Source organism: Schistocerca nitens, chromosome 10, assembly GCF_023898315.1.
Source record: "Schistocerca nitens isolate TAMUIC-IGC-003100 chromosome 10, iqSchNite1.1, whole genome shotgun sequence".
Lineage (NCBI taxonomy): Eukaryota > Metazoa > Arthropoda > Insecta > Orthoptera > Acrididae > Schistocerca > Schistocerca nitens.
Genome location: NC_064623.1, coordinates 7,344,967 through 7,365,610, shown reverse-complemented (window position 1 = coordinate 7,365,610; position 20,644 = coordinate 7,344,967). Strand labels below are relative to the sequence as shown.

Here is a 20,644-nt window from a genome sequence, read left to right as displayed (position 1 = left end):
ATCACTTTTAAGTGTGTGGCAGGGGGTGCTTTTATTGTATCGTATACTAGGGTTTCTTCCCGCCTTCCCGTCTCTACTACATGCTGCTGAAACGACTTGCAGCAAAAATGAGGCAGTCACGGTGGCGCCACTGATCTGGCCATTCGTACTACTCCTGCCAGCGAGTTGCCTCAGCTGCGGCTCGTGCTGTTCGCGGCTGCCAGGTGAAGGATGCGCCTCGGAGCGGCAGGTGTGACGTGGCATTCCGCCAGGTCGCGAACACAGCAGCGACGCCTGCTGGGGGCTCAGCTGTCACGGACGCAGCGGAGGTGCCAGGTGTACATACAGGTGGCTGGCGGAAGCCCAGAGTCACTCCCGTCTACCGACTACTGTCTGGAGCCGGAAAACGTCTACATCTACACTCCGTGAGCCACCGTATGGTGCGTAGCGGAGAATATACCCTGTACGAGAGCTAGTCGTTTCGTTTCCTGTTCCACTCGCAGAGAGAGAGAGAGAGAGAGAGAGAGAAAGAAACAACTGTTTACATGCCTCCTGCTCTTCCTCGGCTATTAAGCTGTATACCGGGGCTGAGATGAGCGTTCAACACTTATATTCAAGAATTATATTCTAGAGACACGTTGGCCTCAAAATCCTTTGATACAATTTATTTCAAAAACATTGCAAAACCGTAGTTTGCACTCCAGAATCCAGCCAGATAGCAGCCAGATGGATACAGCCTTCAAAGTGGGTATGTTGTTATGGTCTTCAGTCCTGAGACTCGTTTGATGCAGCTCTCCATGCTACTCTATCCTGTGCAATCTTCTTCGTCTCCCAGTACCTACTGGAGCCTACATCCTTCTGAATCTGCTTAGTGTATTCATCTCTTGGTCATCCTCTACGATTTTTACCCTTCATCATTAGTTATGTGATCTACCCATCTAATCTTCAGCATTCTTCTTTAGCACCACATTTCGAAAGCCTCTATTCTCTTCTTGTCTAAACTATTTATCGTCCATGTTTCACTTCCATACATGGCTACACTCCATACAAATACTTTCAGAAACGACTTCCTGACACTTAAATCAATACTCGATGTTAACAAATTTCTCTTCTTCAGAAACGCTTTCCTTGCCATTGCCAGTCTACATTTTCTGTCCTCTCTACTTCGACCATTATCAATTATTTTGCTCCCCAAATAGCAAAACTAATTTACTACTTTAAATGTCTCATTTCCTAATCTAATTCCCTCAGCATCACCCGACTTAATTCGACTACATTCCATTATCCTCGTTTTGCTTTTGTTGATGTTCATCTTACACCCACCTTTCAAGACAATGTCCATTCCGTTCAACTGCTCTTCCAAGTCCTTTGCTGTCTCCGACAGAATTACAATGACATCGGCGAACCTCAAAGTTTTTATTTCGTCTCCATGGATTTTAATACCTACTCCGAACTTTTCTTTCGTTTCCTTTACTGCTTGCTCAATATACACATTGAATAGCATCGGGGAGAGGCTACAACCCTGTCTCACTCCCTTCCCAACCACTGCTTCCCTTTCATGTCCCTCGACTCTTATAACTGCCATCTGGTTTCTCTACAAATCGTAAATGGCCTTTCGCTCCCTACATTTTACCCCTGCCGCCTTCACAATTTGAAAGAGAGTATTCCAGTCAACATTGTAAAAAGCTTTCTCTAAGTCTACAAATGCTAAAAACGTAGGTTTCCATTTCCTTAATTGTTCTTCTAAGATAAGTCGTAGGGTGAGTATCATAAGTGGGTATATCGATGGCCTTTGGTTGATGTCCCAATCAGGCTAATCCCAGTTGTTATCATATTAATATAATGTACTCAGCTGCCACGCGGGTCTTTTAGTGCACCAAGCGGAGGATCTTGTACTACCGGATGCCCCGGAACTCAGTCTTTACGTACACTTGAAAGCCCACATAAAAGTAAGCGTGATCATAACCAATTGCCCATAATGCTCATTGGCAGTAAAGAAAAACAGAATATGCAACAGCAGGAGCGAACACAGCAGTTGGCTTACCGTGTTCAATGACTCGTGTTGTTGCACGCAATAAGGTTTGCTCAATTAATTATTTCCATCTATGCCTCCGTAATTGTCATATATTACGATAAACACTCGTTCAGCCGGCCGGGGCGGCCGAGCGGTTCTAGGCGCTACAATCTGGAACCGCGAGACCGCTACGGTCGCAGGTTCGAATCCTGCCTCGGTGATGGATGTGTGTGATGTCCTTAGGTTGGTTAGGTTTAAGTAGTTCTAAGTTCTAGGGGACTTATGATCTCAGATTTTAAGTCCCACAGTGCTCAGAGACGTTTTTGAACATTCATTCACAGTCAAAATAACCTCACCACCTACGCGCACGTTACTTTGTCACGGTCTTAAGCACATTAAGCCAAAAAGCAAACCTTAGTTGGTAATCTTGCAGGAGCGCAACCGCCGACCATCCGAACTGCTCCCTGGTCCGACCGCCAGTCCTCAACAATGGCGAGCTGTGCGCTCCTTTTCCCCCACTATATCACTTGTCAGCAACCATCTCTTCCTTTAAAACAGACACATTTTACCTTATACTTTCCCTGTTCCTTTCTGCGCATATACACTTTTGATTTACATTCTTCGGCAAATTTTACTCTTTCCCTCTGTTCTAATTTAAGGTTTTTTCAAACTAACTACTTTTTTACTCTTCGACAGCCTCTGGTCGGACCAGTCCACCTTCTCCATCCCCAAGGGGTGCCCGCCTGTGGATGCTGCGTCGTACTTCTGAGCCACCCCTGGCTCTCCTGTGTCCCTCCGCCTTCACCGAGCTAGCCTACGGCGCCCTTCTCGGCTCTTACCGTAACCCTTCGGCTCGCTACCTCCCTCACGGCTGTCCGTCTGTCTGTCATCCAGCTGCATTCTAATCGGCGCTCGCTTAGTTAAAGAAGCTAGAACTTTAGTTTGTTTGCCCTTACAACAACACGGCCTCTTTCTGGGGCCGCCTCATATTCTTAGCTATCAAATGAAGTTCTTCAAACTATTGCTTATATGAAGCGTGGTCATTCGTGCATGGCACGTTGCCATGTTTCAATCTTCAGGCCTTAGCTGATGCTCAGGGGGTTAGCACCATCAGCATATACGATGCACAGTTGACGGTTGGAGAGACAAAATCGTGGTTACAGGTAGTTTGCGAAAACCAGTTACTGATGTCAGCCGCTGATGCATCTTGTATACGGACTGTGTTAACACCTCGGCAACAGCTAAGACGTGAAGATCGTCCGCTGAAGCACCGAAACTCGTAGCCATACAACAAGTGACATCGCAAGGACGGCTGTAGGTGTTTCATTTCCTTAGGACGGCTGTCCATTCCGCTCAGCTCCTCTTCAAAGTCCTGTGCCGACCCTGACACAAGTACAGTGCCGTCGGCAGACTTCAAAGTTTTTATTTCCTCGCCACGAACTCGCCTTTCCAAATTTCTCTTCAGTTTCCTTCACAGGTTGCTCAGTGTTGAAATTGAATAACATCAAGGATAGGCTACAACCCTGCCTCTTACTCTATTTCCATCCACCGCTTGCCTTTCATGGCCTACAGGCTCTTACAACTGCAGTCAGCTTTTTGTACAAGTTTTAGATAATACTATCATTCTATAAGTCAACTGGGAAGCAAAAGACGTGCCCGATATAAGAGAAGGTGTGGAGGCGCTAATTCGATGTGATAAAATAAATGGTTAACCCAAAAAATGTACGTATGGGGAGACGTTGAACAAAAACGTCCACTACTTAAAAGCTAGAACAAGTCCACAATTTTCAAGACACGGCAATGAAATTTTCTACCACGCTTTACATGAAATTAAGAGATTTACTGTTAAGTTTCGTTGATTATATATATTTAACTGTTTTTATTTTCAAAAAATTTTTATGAATCTTTTCCTGAGAAACTATTCGTGAGAGATCCACAAAATTTTGTCTATTTAGTCTTTTAACATATAGTAAGCTTCTCTCATCAGGTTTTTTTGAATATATCGAATAGGGGAATTTTAATAATTTTATAATTATAATTTTATAAGTATAATATAAAATTCATGGAAAATTCTAAGCAGTTTAACTTGAAGCCATATTTACCGTGACTGCTTCAAAAATATGAAAAGGACTTCAGACACCACTATGAGTCACAAACTTTGTTGACTACTTATTTATTCATATAGCGACATGTTTCGAAGCGACACCTCATCTTCAGGCTATATTGGCATTACAAAACATTTAAAATACTTATCAAAGTTTCTCTACATGACTGTTGTGATAATCTTTGTTCTTGTGGCATGGCATTCTTCTTGTGATGAAAATGGCTCTAAGCACTATGGGACTTAATCTGAGGTCATCAGTCCCCTAGAACTTAGAACTACTTAAACCTAACTAACCTAAGGACGTCACACACATCCATGCCCGAGGCAGGATTCGAACCTGCGACCGCAGCATTGGCGCGGTCCGGACTGAAGCGCCTAGAACTGCTCGGCCTCTTATGATGAGCTGAGGTATCATGGAAATGGCGATACCTCAGCACTTCACAAATTTACTGTTCAGAAAACATTTATTGGGCTTACAGAAATAAGTGTACAAAATTTCGTAATTATAGCCTTCATAGATTCTCAGGAATAAGTATGTAAGCCTTAAAAAACGATCTCCTAGAAATGCTATTTAAAGATCAACCTAACTTTTTTTTCGATGTTCCCTCTTCACAAGGTCCCAGTTTGTATTCAGGTTCCTCTTCCTCGTCAAGACTTCTCTTCTGGTTTCCTGTTTTCTGCCTTCTTTGCTCTACCAGGTCTTTAGCTGACTTTTCAGCAGAAGAGAGGCGCTGTAAATAATTTTTCTCAACATAAATTGAGTGAAATTTTAAATCTTAAAGCCCATTGTCACTAATACCTACATCCTACGTACGTTTCCACAGACAAATACGAAAACTGCTTCGTACACTGTGACAATTATTGATCGATATTAAATAGAATCATCGTAACTTCTGAACGGTTTACGTTAGGACGTTCAAACTCCACGGTTGGCCGCGGGGCATGATGGGAAGTAATATGTGCTGTACTGTTTAGTTTAGCGACGAAGCCCACTTTAGTTTGGATGAGTTCGTCAAACTGGCGCATCTGGGGGACTGAGAATCCGCATTTCGCGATCGAGAAGTCTCCTTTTTGTGGGGCTGTATTAAAGACAAGGTGTACACCGATAACCCCAAAACCACTGCTGAGCTAGAAAGAGCCATTCACGATGTCGTCGACAGCATCGATGTTCCGACACTTCTGCGGGTCATGCAGAATTTCGGTATTCGTCTGCGCCACATCATCGGCAATGATGGCAGGCATATCGAACATGTCATAACCTAAATCGAAATATCTGTAGTGACTGTTGCATGTTGTATATATTGTGTGCACACAGTAGTTTTTAACTAATTTACGTTTTTTCCCATATGGTTCAGTAACTGTCACGCTGTAAGTTGATATTCTGATAAGTTTAGTACATGAAAATCTGGTTTTACGGCATCATTTCCATCCAGCTGGTCTGTAATTGTTTGTAAGGTACGGACCAGAGTCACAGGTGATGTATAAAGCAAAAGAGTATATATGACAGACTTTTAGATGCATCCCGTTGTAGTCTCTCCCCCTTCTTGCTTCTTCCATATATTTTCCACATTAAACAATTCCCATCCAAGTAATTAATAAGTCTTTTATGAAGCTCTGAAAGCAGCGAAGATTACGATAAAGTTTCAGGTTTGCTTAGCTTGTCATGTTGAGTTCTCCTTGTCTAGGGGTCTGATTCTTGAAGCTGCAAATCTCACATCAGATCCTCATGGTTGGTTTGAAGTGAATACATCTGAAGATTGTTGTTGCAGCACTTGTTTTTACGTAAATATACTTTTTCACGTTTTACTATATCACAAGGTATATTGATTTTTCATATTAACAAAGCCGAAATTACATTGTTACCACAAAAGTACGTCCGATCACATCATAGGCAACGTTACGACTCTCACACTCTGCGGAAATAATATTCCAAAGGGTTTATAATTCCTCTTAATAACTGAATTTATACCAGTTTCCTTTACATCATTACTTTCCATTATTACTTCATAAATGAATCCAGAAATAAACACACTAAACAGTACAGGAATGCGTAATAAATAATATAAACTTTAGGCGCGCCAATAATTCATAATTTGAAATGTTTCTAAAAAAAATAATTTTAACTGTACATTCAGAACTAGTAATTATTTATTATAACGCCGAAACTAAAATATTTTATGATGTAATGCTTTCTCATAAATTTAGCTTGAAGTGTACCATGCTGTGTCTAAAATGTCCGCCCCGATAGCTGAGTGGCCAGTGCGGCGGACTGTCACGTCAAGGGGCCCGGGTTCGATTCCCGGCTGGGTCGGAGATTTTCTCCGCTCAGGGACTGGCTGTTGTGTTGTCCTCATTATCATTTCATCACCACCAGTGGAAGGCAACGGGAAACCACCACTGGAATCACTTCCCTAGACGCTCATGCGGTGGATCTCCCTGACGAGGTTTCCCCATCACCAGACCTGCCGTAAGGCACAACGCAAAGTTTTTTAAGTGTGTAAAGTTATACGAAAGTTTTCAGAAAAGCAACTGAGATAATATTGAGCCGTCCAGAATTCGAAAAATAATATTGGTTTCGGCAACTACTGTCGAGGAAATGGAATGCTAGAGGATAATGTCCCGTTACACCGTGCAAATTTGCTTGAAAATAATCCACAGACACATTGTACTCCTAGCTAGTGTCGAAGTGTCGCTTCAAAAAGGGGGCGTGGCAGGTAAGTCGCGTCACACATTCAGCTATTTTTCAGGCAATTCGGATGCGATTTCATCATTGATACTTTGATAAGTTCACGAGTTCTACTAATTGTTGTTGTTGTGGTCTTCAGTCCTGAGCCTGAGCTCTCCATGCTACTCTATCCTGTGCAAGCTTCTTCATCTCCCCGTACCTACTACAGCCTACATCCTTCTGAATCTGCTTAGTGTATTCATCTCTTGGTCTCCCCCTACGATTTTTACCCTCCACGCTGCCCTCCAATACTAAATTGGTGATCCCTCGATGTCTGAGAACATGTCTTACCAACCGATCCCTTCTTCTAGTCAAGTGGTACCACAAGCTCCTCTTCTCCCCAATTCTATTCAATACCTCCTCATTAGCTACGTGATCTACCCATCTAATCTTCAGCATTCTTCTGCAGCACCACATTTCGAAAGCTTCTATTCTCTTCTTGTCTAAACTATTTATTGTCCACGTTTCACTTCCATACATTGCTACACTCCATACAATTACTTTAAGAAACGAGTTCCTGACATTTAAATCTATACTCGATGTTAACAAATTTCTCTTCTTCAGAAACGCTTTCCTTGCCATTGCCAGTCTACATTTTCTGTCCTCTCTACTTCGACCATTATCAATTATTTTGCTCCCCAAATAGCAAAACTCCTTTACTGCTTTAAGTGTCTCATTTCCTAAGCTAATTCCCTCAGCATCATCCGACTTAATTCGACTACATTCCATTATCCTCGTTTTGCTTTTGTTCATGTTCATCTTATACCCTCCTTTCAAGACAATTTCCATTCCGTTTAACTGCTCTTCCAAGTCCTTTGCTGTCTCTGACAGAATTACAATGTCATCGGCGAACCTCAAAGTTTTTATTTCGTCTCCATGGATTTTAATACCTACTCCGAACTTTTCTTTTGTTTCCTTTATTGCTTGCTCAATATACAGATTGAATAACATCGGGAGAGGCTACAAACCTGTCTCACTCCCTTCCCAACCACTGCTTCCCTTTTATGGCCCTCGACCCTTATAACTGCCATCTGGTTTCTGTACAAATTGTATATAGCCTTTCGCTCCCTTCTACTAATTAACGGAAAATAAACTGAGAACTGACATATTCGGTCAATTGCATGAACGTCCCCCTCCGTGATGCGACTGCAGGCTGAAGCATTCACAGTGCGTTCGTTTGTTGCCCACCTGAGCTACTGTGCCGAGTCCTACTTTCGACGCTGCCTCGCCAGTCTCCTGTTTCGCCTGCTCGGTCTCTCCTGCCACAGTCAGCCGCCCGCCGAAGCCGTCGCCTTATCAGGGGGGGTGGGGGGATTACTCCCGACTCCCGGAAACTCTTCCCGTGCTTTTGCCGGCGGGAGTCCATCCGTTTGCTCCTGAATAGCGGCAGGGAGAGGCAGGGCCGAGGCTTATTAAGTCCTCGCGCCCTCGCAGGAAGCCGGGGGGGATCGCCTTTGTAAGTGAAACGGGTGATCGCGTTTAATATCTCGCCGGCCCTCGTGTTTTAATTTTATGTTTGCCGGTTTTTGCACCGGCGCCAGTCGGGGCCCTTTTATTTCCGGCCCGCTGGGCGGCTGTGCCCTTTGTCTGCGATTGCCTACTCCCTGATGCCCTCCGTTCGGCCGGCGCCTCTTCTTTCCCTCCGCCCCGCCTCCCCGTCCACCGGCGCTTCCTTCCGAGGCCTCCTTCCGTATCTGGCAACTCTCTCTCCTGGAAGACGCTAAAGACAGGCCCCCGTCGCCGGAGCGCCCTCATCTCTGCTAACTCGCCGTGTTCTGGATGCGTTCCAGGGCGAGCTGGAGGAATATCCCGCTAACTGCTGGCTGGCTCTTCCTCTTAGCAGCCTAGTTCTCGAGGACACTGCGACCAAGTACTAACCTCTCCTGCTTCTGTTGAAAGGCTGCCGTCTGTTTCTTGTATGGGGTGATTCAGCTGCCCCTACCTGTGCGTTTTATGCAACCCGCAACGCCTTCAAAACCTACGCGAGATTTTCATATTCTCTCGTTCGCCTCGTGCAAACTATTAGTCCTACAGAAGTAATGAACGGGACTTTAGTAGTAAATTTAATGTAGTTAAATTATGTACTGTGATGTGATTTCGCTGGAGGCCACGATTTCGAATTATTCAAGAAAAACACTTGTGAAGGTTAACTTTTGCGTTTTTCTTGAATAATTCGAAAACTATAGCCTCTAGCGGAAACTAATAACAGTACAAAATTTAGCTACACTAAATTTCCTACAAAAACGTCCTGGTCATTTTTTTCGGTAAGAGTAATAGTTTGCACGTAGCGAACAAGGGAAGATGAATCACAGTACAAAATTTAACTACATTAAATTTCTATAGGGCTAGTAGTTTGCACGAAGCGAGCGAGAGGAGATTGAAGTCACATGCATGGGAGAGGGGCGGGGGGGGGGGGTGCATAAAATCCATAGGTAGGGATGGTTGAATCACGCTGTTTGCTTAAGTCTAGTTGTTATGCAGTACAGATCTACAGCATGTACTATGGACAAAGGAAACTCCCCATTGCACTCCCATCCGATTTAATGGTAAGATAGCCCCCGATGAATAGTTCTGGTTTCGTGGTTATACGGTCAGTGTTGGACTGTGACATGGAGGTCCTTGCTGAAATCTCTCTCGTGGCCAATTTCTTTTTTTTTACAAACTTGTGAATTGTCCGTCTAGTCATTGAAGTGTCTGTTGGCTGTATTCAGATTTGTGTCTGTGTGGTGGTGTAAGGTCTGTTTTTAACAGCGAGGTTTGAGGAAAGGACCTAGAGATGTATGTACCTCCTGTTTGTGCTACACAAGCATCACATGTTATGACTCTTGGGTTCTGTTTTGGAAGTTCTGACTGTTGAATTGCTTTGTTGTAACATATGTCACACCCGATTGTTGGTTTTCATTTCTGTGAGGGGCCTATGCGACTTGTGACCTCATCTCACTACTCGTTAGCTTGCGGCGGTGATATATTCCTACCACGTGACTGATACTCCATAACCAATACACAGTATGAGATTTGGCAAGACTACTGAAGAGGAGAGACGTGAGTGACCGCAGAGGATGTTCACAGTTACGTGGGAAAAAAATGGGCCGTGCGGGTGACTTGAACCCGGATTTCGCAGTTTGTAGTCCAACACGGTCACAACGCCGTGATTCTCGAAACGCGTTCGATGTTTCACGTCTTGAGCTTCGACTTTCCACTGTTTCTATTTTGCTTCTTTTTTCACAGTTCAGTACAGCTTCTTCCTGTTTTCGTGCTCGGTCTGTGTCCAGTTATTGATGGGCTGTCCACTGAGCCGTTATATACCAATAAATGTGACGGGTTGCGGTGGGGATTTTCCCTCGTGGGCATTACGTTTCGTGGTCGACAGCTCGACTTTGAATTACTTTTATGGAAAGGCCCGATAATCAGCTCAGTTTATGGCTCAAAGTAACACAAATAGAGACCGATATGTAAATTATTGAAGAACACAACGGATATGGCAAGCTACCAAGGATCACTGCGCACTGTAGATGAAGCACGTACTAAGTTGGTGCGTCACTTCGTAGTGCTTCTCCGTAAGTCGACTTTGAATTACTTTTATGGAAAGGCCCGATAATCAGCTCAGTTTATGGCTCAAAGTAACACAAATAGAGACCGATATGTAAATTATTGAAGAACACAACGGATATGGCAAGCTACCAAGGATCACTGCGCACTGTAGATGAAGCACGTACTAAGTTGGTGCGTCACTTCGTAGTGCTTCTCCGTAAGTTTAATAAAGGCAACACATGCACATTACAGAGACTCTAGTTATCAATAATATATTTGCTTTCACTGCTGAGAACAGTCTGCGAACGCTGAGATAATTTTCCGATTCCGCGACTGCAGAAATCGCGGAGTTTTGAGAACCATGTTTGGAGCACTCTTTCATCCGGAAAGGAAGATCTTTCAAGGTTGTTCGACACACAGCGGAAAACTTGAAAATCTGATGGTGCAGAAGCAGATGAATAAGTTGGGTGCGGAAAGACTTCAAAGCCCATGTGCTGTATAGCGTTTTTTGACAGTGTAACAGAATGCGTTCGAGCGTTATCGTGGAGTGGTATCACTTCAGGCAGTCTTCCTGGTAGGCGTTGTTCTAGAACTGGGCTTATAAGACGTCTCAGTTGTTCCACAATAAACGTGTCAGCAGTGGTGCTTACACCTCGGGAAAGCGATTCGTAGTGCACCACAGCTCAGCCTCCAAAACAACGGCGCGCCGTGTCACTGGACCACAGTTGTTCGTGATCAGTTTGAAGAACATTCTGGACAGCTCGAGCGAATGGATCGGTCTCAGAGGTCGCCCGACATGAATCCCATCGAACATTTATGGGACATAAATGTGAGGTCAGTTTGTGCACAAAATCCTGCACCGGCACCACTTTTGCAATTGTGGACGACTGTAGTGGCACCGTGGTTCAGTATTTCTGCACGGGACTTCGAACTACTTGTTGAGTCCACGCCACGTGGAATTGCTGCACTAGGCCTGGCGAAAGGAAGCCCGACGCGATATTCTGAGAGAATCCCATGACTTATCACCTCAGGGTATTGCTCCAAATGGCTCTGAGCACTATGAGACTTAACATCTGAGGTCATCAGTCCCCTAGAACTTAGAACTACTTACACCTAACTAACCTAACGACATCACACACATCCATGACCGAAGCAGGATTCGAACCTGCGACCGTAGCGGTCGCGCGGTTCCGGGCTGAAGCACCTAGAACCGCTCGGCCACACCGGCCGGCCCTCCGACTATTGCGAATAAACTGACAGAAGGACCCTTAATTGGATGATGAAGCGATTGCGGAACGATAACTCGAAGGAGTCACGTCCACGAAGTATCTGGAAGCATGCCTACGGAGTGATTGAAAGTGGAACGGTCATAGACCATACACAAAGAAGATAGCTTACAAAACCCTAGCCGCCCGAGGTGGCCGAGAGGTTCTAGGCGATTCAGTCTGGTACCACGCGACCGCCACGGTCGCAGGTTCGAATCCTGCCTCGGGCATGGATGTGTGTGATGTCCTTAGGTTAGTTAGGTTTAAGTAGTTCTAACTTCTAGGAGACTGATGTCCTCAGAAGTTAAGTTCCATAGTGCTCAGAGGTATTTGAACCATTTGAATCAACAAAACCCTAGTAAGTCGGAAACCTGCTAAAGAAATAATAGTACAGAACATGCCGAGTTTCGTGTTCTTCATTTACAATCCTCATTCTAATTTCAAGTGAACACAAGTATGTATTTACAAGACTAGTCTGTCTTATTTTTATTTGTCGTGGTTATTAAAATGATGGAAAAACCCTAGGAGCTTACGCACTAACCCAATAACGTACCAAGAAAAGGTCGGCTTTTAGGGATCCGTCAAAACGAGTAATACTATTCTCATGCAACTTTTGTCCGTGTGATCGTCGGTATACTACTGAAGATTGGCATGTTTGAAATCAAATGTTTTTAATCATGTGTTAAAAATACTGTCTAGTGCACTTTATAAATGAAGCCTCTTAATCGACGTTTAAAACAAATTTTAAGACGTTTATTTTTACGTACTCTGATCACATCTCACCAAGGGGGAAGGGGTTCCAAATTTTATTCAAAACTTCTGACGTAATTGTTGGACGTGCCCTGAAGCTGTGGTGCCTAACTGATGGCTGGTTACGTACGCTGGATGGAGGGGGAGTGTGTGTGTGGTGTGACGTCAGCGTGATCCACAACACGTGCGCGCGCCTCCACGCACCACACGTGAGCGGCGGCAGCCACGTAAACAGACCGGCGCCGCCCCTGCCCAGATCGAAACAGCCTGGCGCCGCTTCCTGTGCGCCTTAACTCTACTGTGAAGCGCACTCCCACACATACGTCTGAATACGCCGCAGGCCTGCAAAATTGCAAACTGAGAAGGCGGCATGCGACAAACGTCAAACTCACGTGAGGTGTACTACCTGCTTATATATGCGAACGATTAGCCTGTCAGTCCAACTGTATATGTGGACCAGGTGTAACAGCATCCCGTTTCTCTATACAGGGTGCTCAGAAGCAGCCTGGAAAACTTATAAGGTTGTTGGAGGGCAGGTTGTGGCGAGAAATAGTATCTAAGAAAAAAATTGATATTTGTGCCGTTTCCGATTTAATTAGCTTTGAAGTTAGCCAATCATGCCGTTTCATGCGCAAATTCAAGCAGCCTGCCAGAGACCATATTGCCAAAACTGTTCTTCGTTTGGCTTCCTCAAACCGTACAAGAGAGAGATTAGACGGTGTTAACGATCTCTTGTTCAGTTTGAGAAGATCAAACGAATAGCACTTTTGCCAATACCGTCTCTGGCTGGCTGCTTGAATTTGTGTATGAAACGACGTGATGGGCTAACTTCGAAGATCGGAAACGGCACAACGTGTAGAGTTTTTTTCTCAGCAAGTATTTCTTCTCGCAACCTACCCTGAAACACTCTTAGAAGCTTTTCATACTGTTTCTGACCACCCTGTACAAGGAAAGATGACGCAATTGGTTTTCTAATTGTCCAAACAACACAGTCCAGACCCCAAAGAATGTCCCAGGAGTAGACGACATTCCATTATAACTACTCATAGCCTTGGGAGAGCGAGCCATGACAAAACTCTTCCATATGATGTGCAAGAAGTATACGACAGGCGAAGTACCCACAGACTTCAAGAATAATACAGTAATTCCAATTCGAAAGAAAGCATTTGGTGACGGGTGTCAAAATTACCGAATTATCAGTTTAATAGGTCGTGGTTGGAAAATACTAACACAAATTCTTTCCGTAAGGATGAGACGACCAGTTTCGATTCAGGAGAAATGTAGGAACAGGCGAGGCAATACATACACTGCAACTTATCTTAGAAAATAGGGCCCGCCGGAGTGGCCGAGCGGTTCTAAGGGCTTCAGTCTGGAACCGCGCTACCGCTACGGCCGCAGGTTCGAATCCTGCCTCGGACATTGCTGTCCTTAGGTTAGTAGGTTTAAGTAGTTCTAAGTTGTAGGGGACTGATGACCTCAGATGTTGAGTCCCATACTGCTCAGAGCCATTTGAACCATTTGAATTTAGCAAATATGTTAAGGAAAGACAAACCTATGTTTACAGCATTTGTAGACTCAGAGAAAGCTCTTGACAATGTTGACTGGGATACTCTCTTTGAGATTCTGAAGATAGCAAGGATAAACTACAGGGAGCGAAGCTATTTATAACTTTTACACAAACTAGGCGGCAGTTAAAAGAATGGTACTGCGGCTGATCAAAGGCTTGAAGAATGTAAATACCGACAACCATAATTTTTTGAATCATTTTGTCTATCTACCAATTTCGGTGCCTCATTTTCATCATCTTCAGGCCGCTATACACATAACGAGATATTTCACCTAAACGTCTCTGCTATTATAGAGAACACTAATTGCAACTGGCTACCGTAGATTTCTGAAGAATCTCTGTAAACGTGGAGGGTCGACACCTCTGGCGTTGTCGCCTTGGCTCCACTGTCATCGATCATCTTCCATACACACCCGACTTGTTACGATCCGATTTTAATCTGTTTACAATACTTAAAGAACACGTTCAGGGATTTCACTTTGACAGCGATGCAGCGCTACACGCAGAGGTGAGGGTTTGGCTGCGTCAACAAAGTCAGACAATCTACACTAACAGTATCAAGAAAATGGTCTCTCTTTGCGAGAAGTGTGTTCGTTGCCAGGGTGACTATGTTGAATAATAAATATATAAACTTGAAGAATAAAAAAGTAGAATGTTAATAACGTCTGTTTTATTTAAAAAGTTTTCACATAAAATTCGGAGGCATTTTTCAGAACGCCCTAGCACTCTGAAATCAAGGGAATATAACACCAACGTCCAGTAAGTACGTATGGGATGGAAGAAATTTATGAACTAATGACACGATTTTGTTGCTTTGTACGCAAATGAAGAAAAAGAATTTAGAGTGAAATTTCGAATTAACCCTGCTGTTCTGTTCACTTTTACTTGACATATATACTGTTCGGGTCAATATGACCCGACATATCAAAATGCTTTAGAAACATAAATTTTGGTACAGTTTTAGCTATCGACATTGTTGTTCTATTCCAGTACCTTGTTAGTAATAATAATAATAATAATAATAATAATAATAATGGTAATAATAATAATAATAACAATGCATACAACTTTATTGAGGGATATTTTTCATTTAAATATGCACATAAATTTGAAACAACAGACAGTTTCCATTACAGGCATTCAACTTAGAAAGCACTACAGTTTTTCCATACTTCTATTCTTATTGTTGACAGTTTAGACGTAAGTATTGACATTTTCTAACAACAGACAGTTGTCATTACAGATATTCATCTTAGAGCACACTACAGTACAGAACACACTACAGTTTTTTTATTACATTCCAACATAGAAAGCACTACAACTTTAGAATCCTCTCTTCTTACTGATTGTAGTTTAGGCACAAGTATTCACATAAATTTGAAACAACAGAATTTTCAATACAATCATCTTATAAAATACTACAGTTCTTTTCTTACTGCTTGCACTGTGGACACAAGTAGGTTACATGTTTCTTGCAAATATGTTTACTACATTTTCCACACACCATGTTTGTTTTATTGTCATTACTTGATGGACAGAACTTACAGCGTGCACGTTTTGTAGATTTTCTTGTTGTTACCGATTCTGACACACCACCCACATCATTCGGGTTTTGGATGCTTGTGACCATTCTCAAAGAATCTTCTGTTCTTGGGAAATGCGTTCTTGATGCAATATGTTCTTTTATCAGTGACTTTCCAAGTTCCTCCAAGAATATTCTCCTTCTAGTCAATTTGCTTGCATTCCAATTAGGGTCAACCGAAATCCACAAAACGTATGCATTATAAGCAGAAACATCAAGAATATTGTAGAAAACTATCATTGGCCACCTATTACCTTTTCGTTTGCATGTATATGTACCTAATAACTGATCAAGCGTGTCTACAGCACCTTTGGTTGAATTATAGTCCAAAATCATTTTTGGCTTCTTATCAGCCCTGTCACTGATTTCCGCATCATGGTGGAGAGTGCTCATAAGTACAACATTCTTGTGTCTCTTAGGAATATAATTAACCACAGTAGTGTCATTTGTGAAGTAAAATGAAGAGCTGTGTACCTCCTTGTTGGTCATTTTGTGTGGAAGCTCCGGCTTATTTTTCCGTATAGTTCCCAACATAGTCAATTTCCTTTTCAGAAGCAGCTGCCCCAAATTGTACGACGTAAAAAAGTTGTCACACGTGATATTCTGACCACGTAACTCAGAAGTGAGATCAGATACCACCCTCATTCCCTGATTTCTTTCTGGTGCCGCTCCACTCACCTTTCCTGTATAAATTTGGGCTTTCAGTACGTATGAAGTTTTGCTGTCACACATGGTCCATATTTTGATCCCATATTTTGCCGGTTTACTTGGGATATACTGCTTGAATGGACAGCGACCTCTAAATGCTACTAACTGCTCGTCAACAGTAACATTTTCTCCTGGATTATACAGTTTAGGAAGGACCTCTACCCACTTCTCCCAAATACTACGAATTGCGGCAAGTTTGTCAGTACGTCGTCTTTCCTCTCTAGTAGATTTCTTGTCAAATCGCAGGACACGTGATATCTTACAGAATGTTTCATGAGACATGGTTGCTCGAAATATGTTTCGCCCAGTATCTTTATCCCACAAACTTTTTGTAGACTCCCCATGAGATCGATATACACCCGCTAGGAGTAAGAGTCCTAAGTATGCATGGAAAACAGAACCATCAATATCTGTCCACTGTTCACCATAAACTCGCTGCCCTTCAATATTTGTCATCTCTATTATTTCATTTTGAAGCGCTGTGTGAAATACTGCTTCAAATGAACATTTTACATCAGATATTCTGCTGACTGCATACCTGGTAACTCCTGGGGTACTCTTGATGATGTTCGAAGCTGGTAGGCGACCATGTTGTGCTGGTGGATGCAACTGCCATTCTATATTCCCATTTTTAGAAAGAAAAGTCTCTACACTATTTTGTATGGGCTGTGGACTGTCGTAACTGTCATCGGAACACTCGCTTTCAGATGCATTGCTGATGTGATCTTCAAACTCAGAAAGTGATCCTTCATCTGGTGAGGCATTTACTATTTCTTCCAACTCACGATCATTCAATGGTCTCATCGCCATGGTGTCACAAGTCAAACTGGGCAGAAACAAAGCATTCCAATTATTGAGAACTGCCAATTATTATTTCCTGGGGAAAGCAACAAACAAGCCCATTGTTGTGAACGCATGGAGCTTTAGGTGATTGTTGAGAGTAAGTTGGAATGATGCAGTCACTATTCCCACACAACACAACAAAAATAATTTTCGCCATTTCCAGATTTTAGAAATAAATACGAGTTACACTAAACATATTTGTGTCGGGTCATTATGACCCGAACATTACATATGCAACTATTACAGTTGAAGCCCAAACTTCTTAAACTTTTTTAAAACCTTTTAAAACACATGCTGCTCATCCATTTTCAGACAAAGTCACAAAGTTTCATAAATATATATTGGTATTTACATAATGTAAAATAACGTTCATATTCGTTTCGGGTCATATAGACCCGAACAGAACAGCAGGGTTAACTGAATAATTTCAAAATTATATTAAAGTGTTCTTCCGTCATTTTTTGTAGAACGATTTCTTCTTTAAGGGTGGAAAGAACACAGACTGCGTTTCATTCCATAATATTTATTTGTTACTAACCGGTGACCAGGTTATTAGGCGTTCATCAAACACCAACTGACAAAGTCATTAGAACGAGAAACCAAACCTTGCAATGTAAAATATTCTGTGGGTTGTTAGTATCTCTAGTATATAGAACAGCACAGGTAGTCAGTTGTTACTTGACGAAGGTCTAATAACCGGAACACTAATAACTATCAAGAAATACCGGTGAAACAAACTTCAATTTATTTTGTTTTCGCCCTTTGACGTATCAAGATGTTTTAACACCGTATTTTACTCTATGTTCTTTGTGCATAATTTCTTCATTATTTAAGAAAATTTGGCCACACATACGCTGTCTCACTTCAGAAGCCCTGTTCGCGGCCAAGATCAGCACACACCCAGTATACTTTCTGGGGAGACCTCGAGGATTCTGTCCTATCGTGCAGCGACGCAACTTCCCTGTTTGTACTCTCAAATAACAATCCACAGGCTACTGGTGCAGTGCGGCACATTGTTTCTATACCAGTTATTGTTTGGTTTGCTTCTGCCAGCTCAAACAGTGCGAAACAGCCCCTCTCCGCCGTGTTTGATGTCAGTCTGCCCATTTAAATATATATCACGGCTTTGTAAACAGGCCTGGTGGAGAAACTAACTGATTGCAATGCGCAACTGGAAACAGAGTGAGACAAATACGGGTGGCTGTTTGCGTAGAACTGATGGTATTGTAAATGAATTATTCGAAACGCGTTGGCGTAAAACAGCTGAAGAGCGGTGTTCGTGCGGGCAAACTACAGTTACGAGTTGGTTATTTTAAACTCAGCAACAAGTGAGAGGGCGTTACGCTTCCTCATTGTGGCCAGGCGCAGAGAGAGAGAGAGAGAGGGAGAGAGAGGGAGAGGGAGAGAGAGGGAGAGAGAGGGAGAGGGAGAGAGGGGGAGAGGGAGAAAGAGGGGGAGAGAGGGGGAGAGGGAGAAAGAGGGGGAGAGGGAGAAAGAGGGGGAGAGGGAGAAAGAGGGGGAGAGGGAGAAAGAGGGGGAGAGGGAGAAAGAGGGGGAGAGGGAGAAAGAGGGGGAGAGGGAGAAAGAGGGGGAGAGGGAGAAAGAGGGGGAGAGGGGGAGGGAGCAGGGAGTGGGGGAGAGAGTGGGGAGTTAGGGAGAGGGGGAGGGGGAGAGATGGAAGAGGGGGGAGAAGGGGGCAGAGAGAGAGTTTTTGGTCAAGTAATGAATCATTCATCAAACAATCTGGTCCATGACTTACCTGGTACTGAGTGCAAAGAAACACCTTGGGGCATCCCAGGTAGAAACACTGTAGACATTTTGATTTGAATTGCTTTATGGAGATACCGACACTTTGAAGAAAGCGCGTCACTGACAATATACCATCTGGCGGGAAGAAGAGGTTTACATCACACGGCAGTTCATTGGATATAGCTTTGTGGAATAAGGAAGACACACAGCTATAAGGTGTAATCTGAACAGGGGAAGGCCAAGCGAAAAATACGGATGAGTTGAATACAATGTTAAGGGGAAATGTGTGGTTTCACAAGGAGTTCATCGAATTTTAGGTTCCTTGGCGACGGATCTTCGTGGTGCTCGTGTGCTATTTGTAATCACCATCTGAGAGACTTATTTGACATCAGTCTCCTGACTTGTTTGAATTCCTCTCCTGAACCAGGCTCTACAGTTCAGGTTTGGAGCTGCACCCATTGTCCTCAACTGTTTGCTGGATGTATTTAATCTCTACTTTTACCCTCCACAGCCCCGTTCAGTGTCATGAGAGGCATTCTCTGAAGCCTTATCTGCTTTCATCATGGCCGGCCGCGGTGGCCGAATGGTTCTAGGCGCTTCAAGTGCGGGACCGCGCGACTGCTACGGTCGCTGGTTCGAATCCTGCCGCGGGCATGGATGTCTGTGATGTCCTTAGGTTAGTTAGGTTGAAGTAGTTCTAAGTTCTAGGGGACTGATGACCCCAGAAGTTAAGTCCCATAGTGCTCAGAGCCATTTGAATCATTTTTTTGAAGAGTGGAAATTAAACTTCAAAGTGAAAGAACATCAATGATAAGATTGGCTGAAGAGATTGCAATCTTCAGTGAAAGTGAATAAAATGAACAGTCTAATGTGCACAGAATATGGATTGGAAGTAAATCGAACAAAGACGAAAGTAATGAGAAGTAGTAGAAATGAGAACTGTTAGAAACTTAACATCAGTATTGGGGATCACGAAACATATAGGGTTATGGACTTCTGCTACCTAGGAACCAAAATAGCCCATGATGGACAGAGCAAGGGCATAAAAAGCAGATTAGCCCTGGCAAAAAGGGCATTCCTGGCGGACACAAGTCCACTAGTATCAAACATAGGTCTTAATTTAAGGAAGAAATTCTTGAGATTGTACTTTTGGAGCACAGTATTGTACGAAACACCTTTCAGCCATCTAGTTCTCAAAGTTATTTTATTTGGCTACCAGTTTCGGCGATTTACTACGCCATCTTCAGGCCCCTGACTGACATGTAGGAAGATTGCACCTCGGTTCTGGTTGAAACAGGGTCCAGCAATACTGGTATTAATAGATTTCTGCTTGCTATAGCCATCACCTCAACCGACACCACCTCAACCGACACCACCTCAACCGACACCACCTCAACCGACACCACCTCAACCGACACCACCTCAACCGACACCACCTCAACCGACACCACCTCAACCGACACCACCTCAACCGACACCACCTCAACCGACACCACCTCAACCGACACCACCTCAACCGACACCACCTCAACCGACACCACCTCAACCGACACCACCTCAACCGACATCACTTCAACGACATCACTTCAACCAACATCTGCAGAGTCGGAACTTGCTGCTCGAAGTGATTGCTATAGCAAGCAGAAATCTACTTATACCAGTATCGCTGGCCCCTGTTTTCACCAGAACCGAGGTGCAATCTTCCTACAAGTTGGTCAGGGGCCTGAAGATGGCGCCAAAACTGGTAGCCAAATAAAGTAAGTTTGAAAAGTAGACGGCTGAAAGGTGTTTGATTTGAAATCCTGAGATTGGAATATATCGAGCAAA

The 20,644-nt window shown here is 43.5% G+C and overlaps 2 protein-coding genes across 2 annotated transcripts in view; both read left to right on the top strand.

Moving 5' to 3' along the window:
- LOC126210350 (G-protein coupled receptor moody) overlaps positions 1-20,644 on the top strand; it is a 491,669-nt gene that overhangs the window by 156,507 nt on the left and 314,518 nt on the right. The gene's annotated exons all lie outside the window — the stretch shown is intronic.
- On the top strand, positions 211-20,445 carry LOC126209793 (uncharacterized histidine-rich protein DDB_G0274557-like). Its single transcript, XM_049938931.1, has 2 exons — positions 211-404; positions 20,157-20,445. The coding sequence occupies exons 1-2, from the start codon at positions 211-213 to the stop codon at positions 20,443-20,445; spliced, it is 483 nt and encodes a 160-aa protein (XP_049794888.1).